Source organism: Musca vetustissima, unplaced genomic scaffold, assembly GCF_032173495.1.
Source record: "Musca vetustissima isolate MV318-11 ecotype Yass unplaced genomic scaffold, APGP_CSIRO_Mvet_v1 utg21637, whole genome shotgun sequence".
Taxonomy (NCBI): domain Eukaryota; kingdom Metazoa; phylum Arthropoda; class Insecta; order Diptera; family Muscidae; genus Musca; species Musca vetustissima.
The window spans coordinates 389,712-411,619 of NW_026885325.1; the positions used below are offsets into that span (position 1 = coordinate 389,712).

Consider the following 21,908-nt stretch of genomic DNA (forward strand, 5'->3'; position numbering starts at 1 on the left):
TTAAAATTATTAACTGAAACATTTTTAAACAAATCCGAAACTTTTAAGGATTAATTATTGAAAGAAATTCCGAATTGCCAGACAGCGAGGCATTTGTTCAGATTACAAGGCGTTAAGTCTACAATTTTCTTTTGTTGACTGATTGATTGATTGATTTCATTTGTCATTTGTCTGCTGGTCAAATTGTTGTTATTGGTTTTTGAAAACACCATATTGAAGTGATGAGTAATTGTTGTGTTTCCCTCTCTTGCGGTCTTTAAGATCAACAATATCAATTATCAGACATTGTTTTTGGTGTGTGGTATTTATCGATATTAATGAATTCTTAAATCATTTTCGAAAACAAAAATATTAAAAAATGAAAATATTTATTTATGGTCCATCAAATTGTGGATTGACAAGTTCAGAGACCATTCATGATTTGTGATTCATAAGAAAAAATAGGAATTTTTGAAATATTTAAGGTATCTCAAAAGAATATTTTTTTCAAGAACTCTACAAGGCATGGATTTCTAAAGAATATTTTTTCAAGGACTCTTTAAGGCGTGGATTTTTTAATAAATATTTTTTAAGGGCTCTACAAGGCGTTTATTTTTTAATAAATATTTTTTAAGGGCTCTACAAGGCGTTGTCAGCGTATTATAGTTTTGTGCAGCCCCAAAAATTTGTAGCGCCGCGAAATATTGGTCCTAGACCCACCTTTAGGTATACCGATCGTCATATCTCGACTAGTTGAGTCGATCTAGACATGTGTGTCCGTCCGTCCGTCTGTCCATTATAATTTGTAAACACGATACAAATCAAATGGACCCTGACTTTTGTGTGAAAAATGACAAAATTTGTATTCTATGGCGTATATATTTACTCCTGAAGGACATTGAGCCGTGAAGTTGATAGTATATTCAAGAGGAGTGGTTGGCCTTTAAATTGATACCAATCATATTGTCGTATGTACTTGGATGTGGGAGTTACACGTAAATTTATTTACAGGTGCTTACGTATTCAGATATTTGAAATGTTTCATGAGGTTCCAGTTATGGTCAAGTACAACACCTATATTTTTCGGTGATGATCAGATAATAATATTCGGATGAAGTGGACCGAAAACTTATTTTTTGTGTTTTTTTTTTTCGATTCAATCTATAATTATAAGCCGAACATCACAACACAACAGGGAATCTCTATAAGTAATTAGAAGGACTTTACTGAATATTAGTAATATTCGGAAAATATGTCAATGTAAGGAAATGGTCCCGTTGACCTCTAATCGGCCAAGAGGGTGCAACCATCACGAGATATTGCCCAGGCTCGGAATAAAAATCCACAGATAGTTAGAGTTCCGTGGTAGTTGCGTAGGGTATCGTATGGTCGGCTCCGTCCGACTATACTGCTCCGCTTACTGGTTTTGTTTTATCTTGTAATGAAATACTTACAATGCATTCATCATTGAGGCAGCATAGATCACCCGATACGGAGGTTGGCTTCCAATAATGTTCTCCCTGGATGGCATTTTCCGTCCAATCGGGTACAATGCGTATGGGTCTTCGGGTACCGAGGGATGGACCAGTTCTTCTGCAAAGACGAAACAAAATAAAATTATACTTTATTAATAAAATACTCTGAAGAGAAGAGATGAGTTTAAATTTTAATTGTATACAGTTTAAAACCATGGCGTATAAGTCATGTCATTACTTATACGACACCTATAATTTGTATTTATATTTCAAATTTTAGTAAATTTAAAATTTTGTAAAATTTTGTCGTATTTTAATTATTTTGAACCACTGTCAAAGTCAGTAAATTTTACATTTCTGCAATTGTATATTTATAATTTTTGTAGGTATATATGTATTTGAAATTTCTAGGAATATGTTACAAAAATGTTGGTTTTTATTGCATATTTATGTATGTACTAAAAATAAACCTGTCACAGCACAAGAAAAGTCACTTGTTTGTATTCTTATAGCCTCATTTTATAACATATATCCCCATCCTATTATAGCTTATAATATATAAATCTGATTCAAAAAACATTATTATTTTGTGTTTTTCTAAGAATAACCACAGAAACCTGAAAAGGACAATGCTAACGATTTCCATGAACATAACACAAAAAATAACTTTATATCCGATTATCCATGTAGGCATATAAGAATACAAAATAACAAAAAAAAAAAAAAAAAAAAAACAGAGAAAAATAAACATATATTTACAAATAAATGTAATGTTGTGTTCGATTTTCATTTTGTAAAAGAGGATGCCTAATTTGTTATGCCTGGATTTTTTTATATTGCCTGAATTTTTAAAAGAATATTTTTTATTTGAAGGACTCTGGATTTTGAAAAATTAAAATGAGGCGTGAATATTTGAAATAATATTTCTCAAGACTATAGGGAGACGTAGATATTTAAAAGAATATTTTTAAGGGCTATATGGGTTTTTAAGGAATATTTTTCCATGATATTTTGCCACGATTTTTAAAAGAATATTTTTTCAAGAAATCTTAACGGCGTAGATTTCTAAATGAATATTTGTCCAGAGACTCTACAACGCGAGGATTTTTAAAAGAATATTTTTTCAAGCTTTCTACAGGGCGAGGATTTAAAAAAAAAATATTTTTTAAAGGACTCTACAAGCCGAGGATTTCTAAATGGATATTTTTCAACGACTCTGCAAAGCGTGAATTTTTTTCTAGTATTCTACAAGGCGAAGATTTTTAAAAGAATATTTTACAAAGGACACTACGAACAGAGGATTTTTAAGGGGACCCCACACATTCTCGGGGTCAAAAATTATATAATTCGAATCTACGCTAATTAAAGAATGTCCCTACAAATTTGCAAGTGAAAATCTCAAGAACTCTTGAAGATATAGCCGATTTATTGTGTCAGCATCATGTGACGGCTGAAGGGCTTCTCAAACTTTAAACGCGTTTTTCTCTAAACATTTTTTTTTGTGAATGGCGGGCACGACAACTCAAAAACTATTAACCCAATCGATTGCAAATTTTTACACGTTTCTCTGTGAGTGTATAACTATCGTATGAACTAGGATAATGCCAATCGGTGAAGATCTTCCTTATTTTTTATCTTGGTAAAAAATCGGCGATTTTCCAAAAAATATTTTTTCAAAGGTCTACCATTTTCAATTTTTCTCACATAAATATTGAATTATTTTTTTTTCATTTAAAGTATTTACCATTATAGACGTTACGAACCATTTTTTATAAATTCTTTTCTCAGCAAAATTTAACATACAACTTCTCCTTAAATTGTAATTTCTTTATGTTGTAATCTCAAAGTCCTTTACACATTTTGTAAATAAAAGAAGAGTGTGTCGATGTTTTTCTACAAAAAATGTATTATTATGATATAAGCCAACTCACATACATTGTTGCAGGATAAACCGCAGATTAAAATACTTTTTTATTTTTAAAAACAAGCAAGCCGATTTGTGTGATTAAGAATAAATGTCAATCACTGAAGGCTATTTTTTTTTTCTTCAGAAGAACAATAGCTATGGTTTTTTTTAGACTAAGGACTGATTAAACCTCCACCATAAGTTGGAGTTAATATTAAATTTATCGTTCGATACAAGTTCGAAATATTATTCAACCCTTCCTCAGCATACGAATCAATCACATTAACACAATGGGGGAATCTTCTCTGCCTTCTTGTCCGGATTGCAGGACAAAGTGTCCTTAAGAATGGTTTTTTATATGTTGTCCACGTTTTCCAACCTGAGTGTCGTTAGTATGGTGTTGTTTTCTCCTGGCCTAGCCAATATAAAAGTTCCGATCGGTTCTAGGTGTTTGGAACTGTTTAACTCATGGTAGAGGGTATACAAATTTCATCTCCAACAACTTTTAAACAATGAATATTACTCAGTAATAAGAGTCGGATTTTACTACAGAAAAAAATCTTTCTGCCAAAATCAGGTTGATTTTAAATAGAATAATAATTCTATAGGAAAAGAAAAATTAAAATCAGAAAGTGTGGTTTTCAATCATTAGAGATTTGATCTATGAAAGAATAATACCTACATACAAAAAATATTCTTTAAAAAATCAACGCCTAATAAGATGCTGGATCAATATTCATTAAAAAATCGATACCTGAAGAGGTGCCTGAAAAATATTATTTAAACCATCTACACAACTACCACTGAACTCTAACTTTCTCTGATGTTTATTTAGGGTCAACAGCATATACATATTTTCCCAATATTACTAATATTCAGTATAGCGCTTCTATACTTTTCCAGATTCCCTTCACCGTGGGTTGTGATGTGATGTTCGGCTTATAATTGTCACCTATATATCGACTACAAAAACACAAAAAAAAAAAATAAGTTTTCGGTCCACTCCATCCCAAATTTTAATCTGAACATCACCGAAAATTATAGGCTTTGTTTTTGACCACACCTGGAATTTCATGTAACTCCCACATCAACTTCTCGGGTCTATGTTCATCAGGGGTAACTCTGTACGCTATAGAATACAAATTTTGTCATATTTCACACAAAAGTCAGGGTCTATTTGACCAGCTAAATAATGACCGAAAATCGAAATTTTAAATGGAGAAGGGGATCGGGCCAAAGAAGAGGCATGCCTGTTTTGATAAAGATTAACAGACATGCCTCTTCTTTGGCCCGATCCCCTTCTCCATGTAAAATTTCGATTTTCGGGCTATAATTGCGGTCTCTGGATGGACCAGAAAATCAGACAAAAATAAGGTTTTTGGTCCATTTCATCCCCCAAATATTAACCAATCTTCACCAAAAACAATAGGGGTATTCATTGGCCAGAACCCATCCTATATGCAAAATTTCGTGAAGATTGGTCTATAACCGTGGCCTGTATCGTGTTTACAAATTATAATGGACATACGGACACACATGTCTAAATCGACTCAGCTAAGTCGAGATATGACGATTGGTATACTTAAAGGTGGGTCTAAGACCAAAGACATAAAGGTGGGCGTTACAAACTTTTGGGGCTGCACAAAGCCATAATACACTGACAAAATAGTTGTGTAGGTTATAAAAATCTACTACTATAAAGATGCCTGAAAAATATAAAAAGTTTTTTCAACTAAAAACTCATTTATTTACACAAGAGACCCCGAGCTAGAAATTCACTTTATTTATTATAAGAAAATCCATGTTCGCTATGTGAATAGTGAAGAAGTCGAATATACTTGTTATCGGCCTAAAAGTATACACCACACATTGCTAAAAGATTGAAATTTACAATTAGCCAATATGCTGTCACAATATTGCCAAAGTGTGTTATATTTAACTTGTGATATAATCATATGATATCATTGTGCGCCTAAAAGTATGCACCACACATTAAAATTTGTTAATAAATATGAAGATATTCACAAAAAATGGATCTCTGTCATCCAGAAGCATTCAGAAAATAATTACTTTTTTTTATTTTCATTCACATGGCTCCATAAATGTGGGCTGTTTATAGAAAAGAGCGAATAATTAAACGTATGGACTCTCATGGCATGTCAAGGAAATCTATAAAAATACTCTTAGATTGATTCATATTTTAACTGTCATGGATTTGAAAATTTTTCATTGTCACTATTGGAAAAATAGTCAGGGCTGGTTTTAATTGACGGCAATGTATTTTATTGAATTAAAAGAATATATTGATTATAGTTTTTTTTCTCATTTCAGCATTTCTAAAGACCGAAAATTATCATAGCGGAGCAAACCAAAAAAGTATTGTTTCCATTAACGAATTTTCCACACTTCTTTCTATTATAATGCGCCTAAAAGCACACACCACACATTAAATTTAACAATAAATTAATTTGTACAAAAATAACGTAATTATATATTTTTCTCATTTCAGGCTCACTGAAGACCGAAAAGTTATGTTGCGGATCAAACAAAAAAAGTCTGGTTTCCATTAACGAATTTTAAAATATATATCGTATATAATGCTCCTAAAAGTATGCATCACACAATAAAAACAAATTTAATAAATATAAAAGTAATTCCCAAGCTTTGCAAAAAATAAATTCCTAACACTTACCGCTGACGTCTCATGGCACTCAAGGAATCTAATTTCCTTTGACGAAATGCCGTCTTCCTTTGCATACCAATTGAGGAGCGGCGAAATTGTCGCGTCAACAAATCATTTGAATTCGTTGCATACAGCGCAGCCGGAGATGGCGAGGGTGATTTAGTATTGCTACGACGTTCAATTTCGGAATCTGAATGCAAGGCAGGTGGTGTGGCTGGTGAATAATCATCACTGAATACCGAATCACATGTAGTATTGCCATTGTCATCAGATGTTTCCAAGGGATTGGTATGATGATTATGGTGATGGCCATGACGATGGTGGTGGTGGTGATGATGATGATGGTGCCGGTGATGATGATGATGCTGACAGTTGTGCCTTTTCTGCTGCTCCTCGTTACTATTGTTATGTTGTTCTTTTGGCTGATCGGCAATGTCACTGTCTTCATAGCTGGAGAGGCCATCCTCATCGGTTTCATCCTGCATACACAGCAATAAATTGTCCAGATTAAAAATATCGGAATGACTATCACTGCTGGTTGTGCTGCTGCCGCTGCTACTACTACTGCTGCTGCTGCTGGAGGCCGAATCACTGTTACTGCTACTGCAATAGGTAATGCAAATACTTGTGGTAGTAGTGGTGGCACTGGTCGTGTTACCCTGGCTGGCAAGAGCCATGTTTGCTATACTGTTATTTTGTTGATTATTGTTGTTGTTGTAGCCGTTATTGCTTTTGTCGTTCGTTTCCTTGGAGTTTAAATTGTGATTATTGGCATTATTGTTGTTGCTGTTGTGGTTGCTACTGTTATTAATTCCGCTACTCTTCAGAGTGGTGGTGATGCTGGTATAGAAATCACGGCTGCTCGTTTGGGTTGACATATTTGTCATTGTTTTTGTTGTTGTTATAATTAAAGCAGCCGTGGCTGATGTTGTTGTTGTGCTGGTAGTTAGTGCTGATGGTGTCGTGGCCATTTTAAATGTTTTCAATTTGCTTAGTTCCTGGCCAATGGTCTGTTCATCCAATGTCAAATATGAAATAAACATTGGCTTATAACCTCACTTTTTTGCACAAATTTTTCAAATATAGTTTTTATCACAGATATTTGGTTATGGGTTTTGAAAAGTTGTTTTTACATCAGCTACTAAAATAATTTGTTAGAAAAAATATTCTCATTATAATTCGATTCGGAAGTGATTAAGGCCACGTTTTGTTTTCCACTTTTCCGATTATTTGCTATATTTTCCCGATAATATTTTTTTGATTACACATTATTTCCAAACAAATATATATTTAGTCACATTTCATTTTTTGTTATCATCACTCAATCATCAAAACCAAATAATCATTTGCTCGTGGTTTATTTCGAATATAAAAAAAACAAACACAAAAAATCTAGATCCACTAATCAAAATAATAATAACTGAGCGGCATTTGTGGTGACACGCTTCTGATTTTACTCGAAGTTTATTGGATAGCCGTTAGACTGAATGGCATGGAAATTTGTATGGCAAGAGATAAATTTACCACAAGAGAGAGAACAACAGAGATAAAGGCTGGCAAATAGGCAGTAAAATGAAAATAAAGCACACACACACACAGAAGAAAAGATAAAAATCCAATGAATATAATTATGAACAATAAAATGGCAACAACAATAACAGTTGGGGTTTCAACGACAACGAACCAGCAGGGACTACAAACAAATGGATCTCTGTTATCCAGGTGCATTCATAAAATAATTAAGTTTTTTTCTACTTTTCATTCATGTGGCTGCTCTATACATACATGTGTGGGCTGTATAATATACTAGGGTGGATCATTAACCAGTTTGGGGGAAAATTTATTTTATTTCTTTGTTTAAAAAGGTATTATTTATTGTTTTTTTTTAACGCATAGATGATATTATGAATTATAGCACATGGCACAAGGAAATCTATTTAAAATACATTTTGATTGATGCAGATTTTAATTGTCATGGAATTGTAGTAAATCATTCATTGTGTCCATATGATAAATTGTCGGTCTAAGAAATTTTAATTTTTTTGTCTTAATTGATAGTATTGTATTTTATATAATTAAAAAAAATATTAATTATAATTTTTCTCATTTCAGATATGAAAGAAGGCGGAAAATTATCTCAAAGGAGTAGAACAAAAAAGTATTTTTTCCATTAACGAATTTTAGATATAACACAATAATAATATAAATATTATTTAAAATAATTATTTTTTTGCATAATCAATGTTAAATTATTTTATTAAATTATTAATAAAATATTTTTGCAGGAATAATGAAGATAGAAAAAGGATTCCCTTGGAAAAAATAAAAAAAGTCTTGTTTACATTAAATAATTTTACATACATAACTAAACAAGTCGGGAAATAGTGTTAGCATGATTTTAATTTTTAATTTAATTTTTTCTGAAATAAATGCTTAATTTAGTTCGGATGGACCGACATTTTCATGATTTGAATATGCTGCCAAGGTGTTCTTTTCCCTTGAGAAAACAAAATACAAAATTCAGATTTCAATTGTCATGGAATTGGAAATCATTCATTGTCTATGATAAATTGCCTATCCAAGGAATTAAATTTAATTTCGTCTTAATTGATAACATAGTATTTTATTGAATTAAAAAATATATTAATTGTATTTTTTTCCCATTTCAGGAATCAATGAAAGCGGAAAATTATCTTAAAGGAGTTAAACCAAAAAGTCTTGTTTCCATTAACGAATTTCACACACATCCACAAAAAAAAATTAAAACCGATCTGGGGAAAAATATATATTTTCCAAAATTTATTATACCTTCCAGCATAATGTGGGCTTTCAAAATATCTGAAATCGGGCAGTACCTTTATATGGGGGGCCTTTGTTATTGTAAATTGTATCTGTCGTATATTTCGAGGCGTAGGTGTGACAAACCCAATATAAATTACTCCTTATAATTAATAATTTTACATGGATTTTTGTGACAGAAAAGATTTTTATCACATCAAGTAACAAAGTCTCGTTTCCACTAACGTATTTGACAATGGTTATCTACAGGCGTAACTATTTTCAAAAATTAAGTACATTATTCTTATTGGCAACAGAATGAAAAAAACAATAACAAAATCATTTTTTGAGTGGATACTGAATTCAGACAACCATACCATCGGAAAAAAGTATTGTTTCCATTAACGAATAGTAGAAGAATTCAGCATTTGAAGATATTGTAGTAACCTCTATAAAATTAATCATATTCCTGGTCGAAATACGTCACAGACTCATGCAATTAACTTTTTTACAATTCATCTCAGCAATATACAAAATTCGTCGGCAAATCCCAAAAACATCGTGTTAACGCCATAGGCAGAGACTAAGAAACTTTACCGATATACATTTAATTAACTTCGTAGTAAGAACTAGGTTCTCAAATTGCTGGCCGATTGCATCTGGCCCTGTAAGCCTTAACCCAGTAGCCGGCAAGCCCGACTTTAGACGGTGTGCAGTGCAACAAATACGTAGCTTCATAGGAAAAAAGGCTGTGAGAAATTAACAGTTAATTACAACATTTTGAGTGCCAGTTTCCAGAGGAAGTGTGTAAAAACTGGATCGGTTAGAGGAATAGTAGAATGCTGATCATGATGGAAGGAAGATTTTAGCTTTACATCGACATATAAAACAATTGCATTTTGTACGTCTTCAGAAGGACGGGGAATACTACTTCCTATAGTCTACAGTTGACGAAATCCTATAATTGAGAACATTTCAATATGGGATTTAGTAAGAATTAAAAACTAGTTTTTGTCAAAAACAATTTAGTTAAGGTCGGACCTTTTATACTCTCCTCCATGGTTAGGGCATTATATGAGAGATATATAAAACCTACTGTTAATGGGTTTTACTTTTAAATGAGAGTTCCTTAAGTACATAGACCTGAATTGAAAAATTGGAGTAACAAATTATAGACACCTCCTTTGGAAAATGCGTCTAGAACCGTCATATAAAAATATGACTACATGAAAGTCAGGGTCCCATATTGAACATTTTCGCAAGAGATTTTTTTCACCAATCAATAACCCATAATAGCAAATTACATCCAATGTTAACCATAGAAGTCGTTTATCATTTAGAAATTGGGGATGTCAAATTACAGCCACTTCGGAACATTTATATGGGAGCTGCACTTAAAAATTTACCGATATTGGTGGTTTTGGTAGAAAAAATTGCCACCAAATGAAAAACCAAAATCTCAAAAAAAAAAAAAAAAAAAAAAAAAAACTGAACCCGTAAGGAAAGTAGTAAAGTCAGGCAGGGCCGACTTTTGATACTCTTTACCACTTTGGGTGTTGAACTGATACATTTCGTGTCAACCGGTGCAACATTTACCTAAACTCCAACGAACATACATATGGGAGCTATATCTTATCTTAATCGATTTCAACAAAATTATATGTCAATCGTACAAACTGTGGGTCTTTAGTGCACACTTTACTTAAAATCGAAGGAAAATATATATGAGAGCTGTATCAAAATCTGAACCGATTTTCACGAAACTAAACACACAGCATTCTATGCTCAATTCAGTACGCTATACCAAATTGCGTGCAAATCGAAAGATATGTAGGGACATTTCCATGAAATCGGACGAAACTATATATCGGAGCTATATCTAAATCTGGACCGATGTTCACAAAACTCAACAAACATCATTCTAGATTGAATTCAGTACGCTATGCCAAATTTCGTGAAAATCGAAATATATGTAGGGACTTTGGTGCACCATTTACATAAAATCGGACGAAACTATATATGGGAGCTATATCTAAATCTTAACCGATTTTCACGAAACTTAGCACACATCACTCTAGACTTAATTCCGTACGCTGTGCCAAATCTCGTTCAAATCGTATGACATATAGGGACTTTGGTGCATTATTTACCTAAAATCGGACGAAAATATGTATGGCTATATATAAGCTATACCTAAATCTGAACCGATTTTTCCCAATTTCAATAAGGTTCGTCCTTGGGCCAAAAAAAGTGTCCTATACCAACTTTCATTCAAATCGGATCATAAATGCGACCTGTACTTTGTTTACAGTTTAACACGGACAGACAGACGGACGGACGGACATGCATAAATCGACTTAGGAAGTGCTTCTATGCATATTCTCAAAAGGAACCATGTGTCTATTTCGTTTCATTTTGCCTGTTACAAACATATGCACAAAGACATAATACCCTGTACCACAGTGTGGTGAAAGGTATAAAAAAGTGTTTGAAAATGTGTAAAATAGGGGGAGTCGATATGAGGGACTAACCTTAAACGTACACCCATTACATCCTTGTTAGGAAGATTTTTAAACCACTGACAACGCAAAAAATCAAATAAAACTCAAATCGTCCCAAAAATTCTCGTATATGACCTGAACCGAACCTACATGCAAAATTTTGTGATTACTGGCCCACAACTGCGTCATGCATTTTAATTGCAATTTATAATGGACAGACAATTGCCAATATAGGATATAAAGATTTCGTCGCATCACCGGTATTTTGAAGTTTTTAGCCGCATTTTTCGCCACAGTGGTTTCAGCATGGTTTTCATGGTTCCTGGAGGATGAAAAATGTATCTGTAGACAATTTACGATACTTGCTCAAAATTTGACATGGCTCTAAAACCAAAGTCCCGCCTCATTTTCGTTATTTGGAAGGTTTTGCCCTCATTTTTCTCATGACTGTAATTTGGTATTCCGTTTTCATGGAGGAGGAGAAAAACTTATTTAGAGAAAATGTATGGAACATTTTCTGGGTCTACGTTTGGACATAACCTCCATATAAAGGTCCCGCATCGGTTTAGGTACTTTTTTGGTCCTAGAAAACACCACAATGAAGCTAGCGCCCTCTAAGTGGCCGACATCTAAACGTCCACACTTGATTAGCCATCTATGCATTATCATTTTTATTGCATTGAAGAAAAATCATGACTCTCCCTAATATATCATTAATTTGTTTGTTCACAACTTGCGATTTCTATCAGCCTGCCAGTATATGTATGTAGTCATGTTGGTTATATGTACGATATATCTATGTATATATCTCCGAACATCTCTCGTTGTTTAACTTTACAGAGGCGTTACCAGCGTCAGAGTGCTACTTTTCGATGACTATGACATGCATACACATACAGTCAAACATTTTACAGTTGTCGTACTACCTTTTGTTGTGGTTATCGACATTTTGTTGCTATTATGGGGTTTTTCTTTATTATCTCTAATTGTTACATTTTTGATTAGCAGCTATTTATTTATGGGGTGTGTAACATCGATCGAGGAATGAATGAATGAAAATTCAATAGGAAATATAAAAAAACAACAACAGAGGTATGAGAGGAAAAAAGTAGTAAAACTAATAATAATGATATATTACATTAGCTGACGAAATAGTTGTAGGGATTCGATAGGAGGACAGAAAAATATTTTTTTGGGGAGAAATATTATGATTTTTTAGAGATGAATACAGATGTGGAGATATGTAAATGAAATTAAATGTTTCGAAAAAGAATCTCATATAAAAAGAAGTTTCCAGATTTTTTTGGCATTCTAGGATTTGGGGTTGAAGCGAGTTTTTTTTCAAAGCTATTTCGATATAGGTCCATATTTGAACATAGTCTTTATAAGGTCCCTGCCTATTTTCGGTATTTTTAAGGGTTTTCATTATCAAAGTGGCTGTATGGTGCAACATATATTTTCCGAACATTTTTATTATAGGTCTATGTTTTGAGATGGCTTCCGTACACCGGACCCGAACTGTTTTTGGCATTTGAGAGGTGATATCCGCATTTTTCAACTCATGTGACTGTAATTTCGCCATTTTAGGTAGTTTATGTAGGTGAAAAAAAAATATATTTTCCGAAAATGAATTAAATGTCCTGCAGAAGATGTCGCATATAAACAAAGTTTCGTCTTAGTTTCAGTATTTTATGGCATTCCAGATTTTTTTTTGGGTTTTAAGCGAATTTTCCAAAGCCAATTTCGGTATTTTCAACGCTTTAAAGCGATTTTTTCTGCTGCATTAAAGCATTTCTGGTTTTTGTACAGTGCTAAAAATATATTTTCAGAATTTTTTTAATTATAGATCTTGGTTTTGACATTGTTTCCATATAACCGTCCCGACCAATTTTCGACATTTTGAAGGTAAAAGTGGAATTTTTCAACTCATAGTTCTGGAATTTGTCATTTCAGTTTGTTGGAGGGTGGAAAATATATTTTCGGAAAATATTCGTCTATGTTTCGATACAGATTCAATATCCCGCCTCATTTCCAGTATTTTGCTGGTTTTAGCTCAATTTTTCCACCGAAGTAACTGTACCTTGGCATTCAAGATTTTTTGGAAAATAAGAAACGTTTTTGCAAAACTAAACGTTCTGCCTTATTTTCGGTATATTTAGGCAATAGCCGCATTTAAACACAGAAGTGGCCGCAAATTGGTATTCCGGATTCTTGAAGGGTGAAAAAAAAATTTTGCGAAATTTTTCGATATAGGCCCTTGTTCAGATACAGCCCCCAGGAAAAAGATCCCCAATTCATTTGCGGTAACTTTCAAGTTTTTAGTCACATTTGCCCCATTAAAGTGATTGTAATTTGGCATTCCGGCTTCTTGGAGGGTGAAAAAAAATTGTGTAGAAATTTTTCAATAAGGGTCAATGTTTTGATAGAACTCCTGTCTCCGGTCCCCGTTCAGTATACCTTCAAATTGAAAATCCCGATTTTTGAAGGGTGAAAAAAAAAATTATACAGGTCCACGTTTTGGTTAAGCCTTCATAAAGTAAGCCGCATTTTCCAATGCAAGAGCCTGTAATTTGGCATTCCATGTTCTGAGAGGTCAAAACCCATATGTTGAAGTCCCTAGCCTTGGTTTACAATCTAGTATTCTGTATATTGGATTGTTTTCAGGTTTCTCTATTTCTTTTATTTTTGCCTTTCATCTGGCTTCGTTTTAGATTTTTTAGCTTTCCCCATCCCTGACCTATACCCACTAAAATATGAATCTCCTTTAATAACCCATTAAAAAATCGCAAACTCTACAATGTTGCCTCACTTCGTGACTCTATTTATAACTTAAAAAAAAAACATTGGACTAACCCCTTCACATTTAGTCTAATTTTAAGTGACACCATAGATCGCTGCGGTTTCCATCCTGGGCGAGTTCATCATACTGACTGAGATTTATGTTTTTTGTTTGCACCTTCACCTCTGGATTTCTTTCATAAATCTCTACATACTGTAACTATTGTTGTTGTTTTTATTATTCCATTTGAATTTCCATTTTTTGTTACTGTTGTTGCGTTGAACTGCTGCTGTTTTTAAAGCCATGACCGCAGAGCAATTAAAACAAATGACAATTTTTAATGGATGGGTGGATGGATGACTGGGTTGGGTTGGGTCGGATGATGGCAATAATGACAACCTTTAGACGTTGATGTTGTTTTGCTCCACCGCACTCTACTTCGCATAGATAGCAATGGCATAGATAGCAAAGTTATGGCTGATTTGATGCATAACGTATCATTAGCTAATTGAACTGAATGAATCTGTTCGTGTTTGAGGGAGAGTGGGGTGATAGGGTTTTATAGGTGAACTGTGCGGTTCACTTTTGTTTTAAGTCAATATTTAAATTAGTCACTAAAAATGTTTGTTGTTGTATTAACCTCAATTTAATTATGACAACAAAGTGCCATTAGACAAAAAGGATTGTTGTTGTTAGTTTGGGAGGAGGAGTTGATTGGGTTAGTTAGATTCAGAACGGGAATGGGAGTTTAGTTTTGGCATTAAAGCTTGTGGTTAACTGACAAATTGACATTAACGATAGGAGGTAGGTATTGCTTTGATGTGGCTAGATCATAGTAATATGGAAAAATTAATTTTTATATGTGAAAAAAATAATAAATAAAACGAAGAGAACTGTGAAAATTCATAATGGACTTTCATCTTCAGTCAACACAAAATTTTCTCCTAAAAATAAAATTATCAGAATAATATGACATCCATATTTTGACATAGCGCCCATTTTTAGAGTTCCCACCGTATTTTCGATGTTTTTTTTTTTTTTTTTTTGGCCGTTGGTTTTGTATTTATTTATTAATTATTAAGTTAATTAATGTTTTTCCTGTACAACAAGACAAAAGTCTTATAAGTGGTAGTACATGATTATATATATTATCACATGTCCATAACGTTTTTAATAATAAGTATCTTAGATATTATAAAAGAGGTAAGAATGGAAAAAGGATACATTTTGGAAAAGGATACATTATGGAAAAGGATACATTATGGAAAATAATAAATATGATTAATTGAGTTGAGATAATTTAAAAAAAAAAAATTGAACAACAATAAAAAATAAAAAAATGTTTCTATTACATTTGTTAATAAAAAGAACGATTAGTAAATCAAATAAATTGTATGATCAAACCTAACGTTTTCAATTATGAAAAATGTTGTACAAGCCGTTTTTTGAAATTACTTATATTGTTAATGCATTGCAAATCAGATGGTAGAGCATTCCAATCGCGTATCGTGCCAATGTAAAATTGTCTCTCAGAAACCAGGCTCTTCCGACGAAAAGGTATAATTTTTCTTCCCCTATGTGATCTTGCAAATGTAATTTTTTCGAACAGGTACGTTGATTTTTGTTTGAGAATAGTTCTATGAAGGAGTTGTAGAGATTTGATTTTAAGAAGTGAGTCGAAATTTACTCCATACAGGGATTTAGAATACTGTGATACATTTTGTCTCTTACTTAGGCCATACACGTATCGTGCGACATTAAATGCGACATTTAATTTATGACGACAGAGGGAATCACAATTGGCAAACAGCTCACAACCATACAATAAGCTTGGAACTAGGAAAGTTTTGGCCAGCAGACAGCGAATATTTGGAGGTGTGTATGAATGTGTTAGCCACAGAGCCCTTAATTTTGAGTAGGTTTGTCCTACGATAGCAGTGATATGGTTGTTCCAGCTTAATGATTTTATTGAAAATTACTCCAAGATTTTTGGCGCTGGATACCAGCTCGATTTTTTCATTGTTGACAAGAATGTCAGTATGCTGCAATGACATTTTTAGTTTTTGTGAATGATCAAGCATTTTGATTTAAGCGGATTCAATAATAGGCCATTAGCTTTAGCCCACTCGCATAATCTAGAGAGATCCTGATTAAGAATTTCTACACACTGACTTATATTGTTTAGGGAGCTACTCAAAAATACTTGCACATCATCTGCGTACATGTGTGCTTGAAGTTGATCAGGAAGATCGTTCGCATATAAGGAGAAGAGGAGTGGACCTATGATGGATCCTTGGGGGACTCCTTTTTTTACAGCCATAGGTTTAGAGATCAAGGTTCCAGTGTAAACTGACTGAGATCTATTTGAGAGATAGGACGAAATTAGTTTTGTAGAAGTTGTGGAAAAATTAATAAAACGACGAAGTTTAAAACACAAGTTTTGATGGTCGACGGTATCAAATGCTTTTGAGTGATCAAGCAGAACAAGAAAACATATCTTATTTTCGTCAATCTCGCACCTTATAGACTCTGAAACTTCTATAAGAGCAGTGGTGCAGCTGTGCCCCGCACGAAAACCAGATTGAACATTACTGAGCAGTGAGTTTCTTTGAAGATACTCGGACATTTGTTCCTGCACGATTTTTTCGAATATTTTTGAAAGGAAGCACATAATTGCAATTGGGCGAAATTCCGAATTTGATTTTGGTATAGGTATGATTTTTGCATGCTTCCAACGACTAGGAAATGTGCTGGAAGTGAGTATGGAATTAAAGAGATATGTTATGTATGGCAGTACAGAAGGGAGTAGTATTCGTACAAACTTAGGGTCAATTCCGTCAGGACCAATGGCGTTAGAAGTAACTTCTTTAAAGCATTTAAGAACTTCATTATTTGAAACACCGTGAAATTCGAAATTCCCATCACTAGATAGATCATTTAATGTCCCTGAGTTAAATCCATAGTAAGACGGATCAGTGTCTAGAGAAGGTACGTTAATAAACTTTTCATTGAGTTCGTCCACATCACCATGATACGTTTCGCGAGCCATACATTTTCCTAGACCAATGTCATTGACAACTTTCCATTTACTTTTTGAATCAAGCGCAGATCTAAATTTTGTGTGATAATAATTGGATTTTGCGATGTTAATGCGGCTATTAACTCTTCTTCGGGCGGAACGGAAAACCTCATAAAGCTCTGGCGTTTTAAAACGCTTCCATCTAGAGTAAGCTGTATCTCTTTCGTCGATACATGTTTTAATAGACGAGTTGAACCAAGGTTTTATTTTAGGTGATATCCTCTTAGATATGACAGGAACAGTTTCGTTATATAGTGTAAGTATATTTTCTGTGAGAAATTCGACTTGTTGATCGACAGAAATGAGGCCGTATAAACGATCCCAGTTTACTTGGTGAACTTTCGCCTCTATGTCAACGAAATTCAAATTCCTATAATCACGGAATGATATTACTTGGGTTTCCTTTTGAACATTAAATTTATAAGCTAGAAATATTAAATCATGTTTTGAGAAACAGGGTGCGGATATTTGGTCATACAGCAGAACGTTTTTCAGATTATTGACAACAAATAGATCGAATAAAGTGTTTACTGTAGAAGTAAAGTGAGTTGGATTAACATTATTGGTTACAAATAAATCAAGGGATAACATATTATTAATAAGTGATTGATCAAGAAGAATGTTCGAGTTAAAATCTCCGGTAAGGCTTCAGACGCACTTTCCATCCTAAGTGGATGCAATTTGGCATTCCCAGTTTTCGTATTGTGTTAAACATATTTGAATAAACTTTTTATATAGGTCCGCGTTTTGGTATATCCTCTATAAAAAGTCCTGTCTCATTTTCAGTATTTTGAAGATCTAAGCCGCATTTTTAATCGAAGTTGCTATAATTTGACATATTCGATTTCTGGAGTGTGACATACAGTAGAAAATGATCAATATGTATCTATATTTTAACATAGCCCCATATAAATGTCTCGCCCGAGTTTGAGAATTTCAGACGTATTTTCCATCATAAGTGAATGTAATTTGGCATTCAGGGGTCTTAGTGCAGGGTGATAAACATATAGGCAAACAATATAAAGGACCAGCATATTTGCCAGTATTTTAAACACTTTGGACACATTCTCCCACCGAAGTGGATATAATTTGACATTCGATGTGTCTGGAAAAATTTTGTCTGGAAATTTTCGATGTATGTAATTCATTAAAGATATTAGCCTCATTTTCAACTGAGGTGACTGTAGTTTGACATTACATTCAATATAGGTCCATATTGTGATATACACCCCCATATAAAGGTTCCTTTTCATTTTTGAGAAGAAACATCATTTGTCAATCGAAGTGGTTGTAATTTGGCATTTCAATTTCTTGCAGGGTGACATGCTTTTATGAAAACATTATCAATCTAGGCCGACATTTAGACATAGCCTCCAAAGGTATATAAAGTTTCAGCCTAATTTTCAGTATTTTGAAGTTCTGAACTGCTGAAATTTGGTATCCCGGGTTTTAGAGTAGAACTACATATTTGCAGACACATTTTTTGATATTACGGTCCACGCACCATTTTTTAAGGCTATAACCGGATGAAAAAAAATTTGTTTATAATTTTTGTCTGGGGTCTATATTTTGGCATAGTATTCTTGAACACAGAATCATATTTGAACATAGCTCCCACATGCAAGTCGTTCCCAAGTTCACATATTTTAATAATCCTAAATGAATTTAAAAAAAAAAAAAAAAAATTATTCGCAAAAAGATTTATCGACTTTACGTATCCCCAACTAAAGTCAATTTTTTATGTGGAAAAAAATCATCACTACTGAGTTTTGATTTATTGATATAAAAGAAAAAGGCCAATGCTGAGGAATTTTTCAAGGAGAAATTTTTTTTTCAAGCCGAAAAAGTCTTCGATCACCAGGTATTTTTTTAACAAAAAAATCCAATGTCTCTGTGATCCGATTTTTTTTTTAATTTTTACATAGAAAATCCGCAGTACTACTTCTCATACAATAAAAATATATGTTTTCATAGAAGTTGATCTTGACTATAGGCATTCTACATATAAGACTATAAGGGGTTTTCATTGAAAATAGAAAAGATTTTTCTTAAGAATAAAATCCCTGGTATTTCAATTTTTTATATAGCTCATACGCCTCAAGTGGCATCAAAAAATTATCCACAATAAGCATACGCACCAATGTTCTTAATTTCTATTAATAACAATCATACGTCAGCATGATCATTAATTTAATTTTACGGCTTTCCTATTGAATATATATTTATTCAAAGGTTAGGCAACATTTATCCAATGAATAACCTAAACTATTTACCAGCACTATTATTCTCTCCAAAATTTAATAAAAACTCGTATTTTCCACAATATTCAACCGCTGTCCTTAATTTATATTAATAAAAGTCAAACGTCACAATGTTCATATTAAGAAAATATTGAAGAATCAAGGTCTCTGAGATCTTGATGTTTTTTGGGGAAAATGCCTTTGATAATAATATTGCCTCAAACGTTATAAATACTCTCAAAAATTCCCATCAATAAGTATACGTGCTGATTTTCCGAATTTATATTAAAAATAATCATACGTCACCATAATCATTTATAATAAAGGGTTCAATTTGGCGGAGTTCTTATATGAACTGAGATTAATATTTTATTCCAATAATTCGGCAAAATTTAAATTCTCCACATTATAATTATGTAGTTCGAAAATGTTCCCTTAATTAGTATACGCACCGGTGTTCCTAATTTCTATTAAAAATTATCATACGTCACCATGATCACTATTAATGAATTTTCTTTTATTGACTTTTCTTGCCTTTCTTTTCCGATCTCCATTATTTCATTATGGTAAATAAAAAAACAGAACATTTCTATCAACAAACATAGACGTTTTCAATGGGATTTTTGATTGGCATTGGGAAAAATTGGATCTTCATCAAAGTAAACCAAATATTTCTATTCGATAAAATAAAAAAAAAAACTGTACTATACTGACTGAAATTGTTGATCGATGAATAAAATTGAAACAAAATCATTCATACCATACGTTTTAACTACCCTCAAAAGTGTTCCTTCAATAAGTATACGCACCGCTGTTCCTAATCATTATTAAAAATAATCATACGCCACCATTGTCATTATTAATGAATAGTGTAATTTTATTGATTTTCCCTTGCTTTTCTTTTCAAATAACAATTATGGTAAATAAAAAAAAATATTTCTGTCAACACATATAGACACTTTCAATGTATTTAGATTTCTTGCTGGAAAAATCAGGTCAATGTTTTTCATCAAAGAAAAACATATTTTCTGAAGCCTTTTGAGATTTGTTTATTGAAATCAAAATTTAAAAGCGAAACTATTTTAACTGACATTGTCTACCGATAAAAGGAAATTTAATAAAATCATTCACATTTCACATGCGTCCCAACAAAATAAGTATATGCACCACAGTTCTTAACTTCTATTGATAATAATCATACGTCACCGTGGCCATTAGTAGCAAATCGTTCAATCTAATATCATTTTCCTAATTTCTTTTTTATACCCTTCACCACACTGTGGTACAGGGTATTATGTCTTTGTGCATATGTTTGTAACAGACAAAAGGAAACGAGATAGACACATGGTTCCTTTTGAGAATATGCATAGAATCACTTTCTAAGTCGATTTATGCATGTCCGTCCGTCTGTCTGTCTGTCCATGTATTTTTGTGAGGAAAGTACAGGTCGCATTTATGATCCGAATTGGATGAAATTTGGCACAGCTCATTTGTTTGGCCCAAGGACGAACCCTATTGAAATTGGGAAAAATCGGTTCAGATTTAGATTTAGCTCCCATATATATATTTAACCGATTTAATGTAAACGGTCCCTATATATCTTTCGATTTGCACGAAATTTGGTACAGCATAATGAATTAGGTCTAGAATGATGTCTGCCAAGTTTCGTGAAAATCGGTCAAGATTTAGATATAGCTCCCATATATAGTTTCGTCCGATTTCATGTAAATAGTGCCCCAAAGTCCCTATATATCTTTCGATTTGCACGAAATTTTGCATAACGTACTGAATTAAGCCTCGAGTGGTGTCTGCCAAGTTTTGAGAATATCGGTCCAGATTTAGATATAGCTCCCATATATAGTTTCGTCCGATTTCATGTAAATGGTGCACCAAAGTCGCTATATATCTTTCGATTTGCACGAAATTTGGTACAGCCTAATCATTTAGGTCTAGAATGATGTCTGCCAAGTTTCGTGAAAATCGGTCCAGATTTAGATATAGCTCCCATATATAGTTTCGTCCGATTTCATGTAAATGGTGCACCAAAGTCGCTATATATATTTCGATTTTCACGAAAATGGTCATAACCTAATCATTTAGGTCTAGAGTGATGTCTACGAAGTTTCGAGAAAATCGGTCCAGATTTAGATATAGCTCCCATATATAGTTTCGTCCGATTTCATGTAAATGGTGCACCAAAATCCCTATATATATTTCGATTTGCACGAAATTTGGTATTGCGTAATGAATTAGGTCTAGAATTATGTGTGTTAAGTTTCGTGAAAATCAGTTCAGATTTAGATATAGCTCCTATATATTTTTTCTTCCGAGTGTGTGTAAATTGTGCACTAAAGACCCAAAGTTTGTCTGATTTCCACACAATTGGTACAATGAACTGTAGTTACTATAATACATTTCCTTTACATTGCTTTATATAATTTTGTCCCATTGTAAGAAGCAACCCTATATCTGACCAAATGAAAACTTT

The 21,908-nt window shown here is 33.1% G+C and overlaps 2 protein-coding genes across 2 annotated transcripts in view; both read right to left on the reverse strand.

Annotated features, from left to right (window-relative positions):
• Nucleotides 1-21,908, reverse strand: part of LOC133332525 (farnesol dehydrogenase-like) — a 428,435-nt gene that overhangs the window by 208,637 nt on the left and 197,890 nt on the right. The window lies entirely within an intron of this gene.
• LOC133332514 (eye-specific diacylglycerol kinase) overlaps nucleotides 1-21,908 on the reverse strand; it is a gene marked incomplete at both ends in the record, with an annotated part of 149,838 nt that overhangs the window by 43,560 nt on the left and 84,370 nt on the right. The window contains one exon of the mRNA XM_061540915.1: nucleotides 1,434-1,572. Coding sequence (XP_061396899.1) covers nucleotides 1,434-1,572 — 139 coding nt within the window. The remainder of the gene's footprint in view (nucleotides 1-1,433; nucleotides 1,573-21,908) is intronic.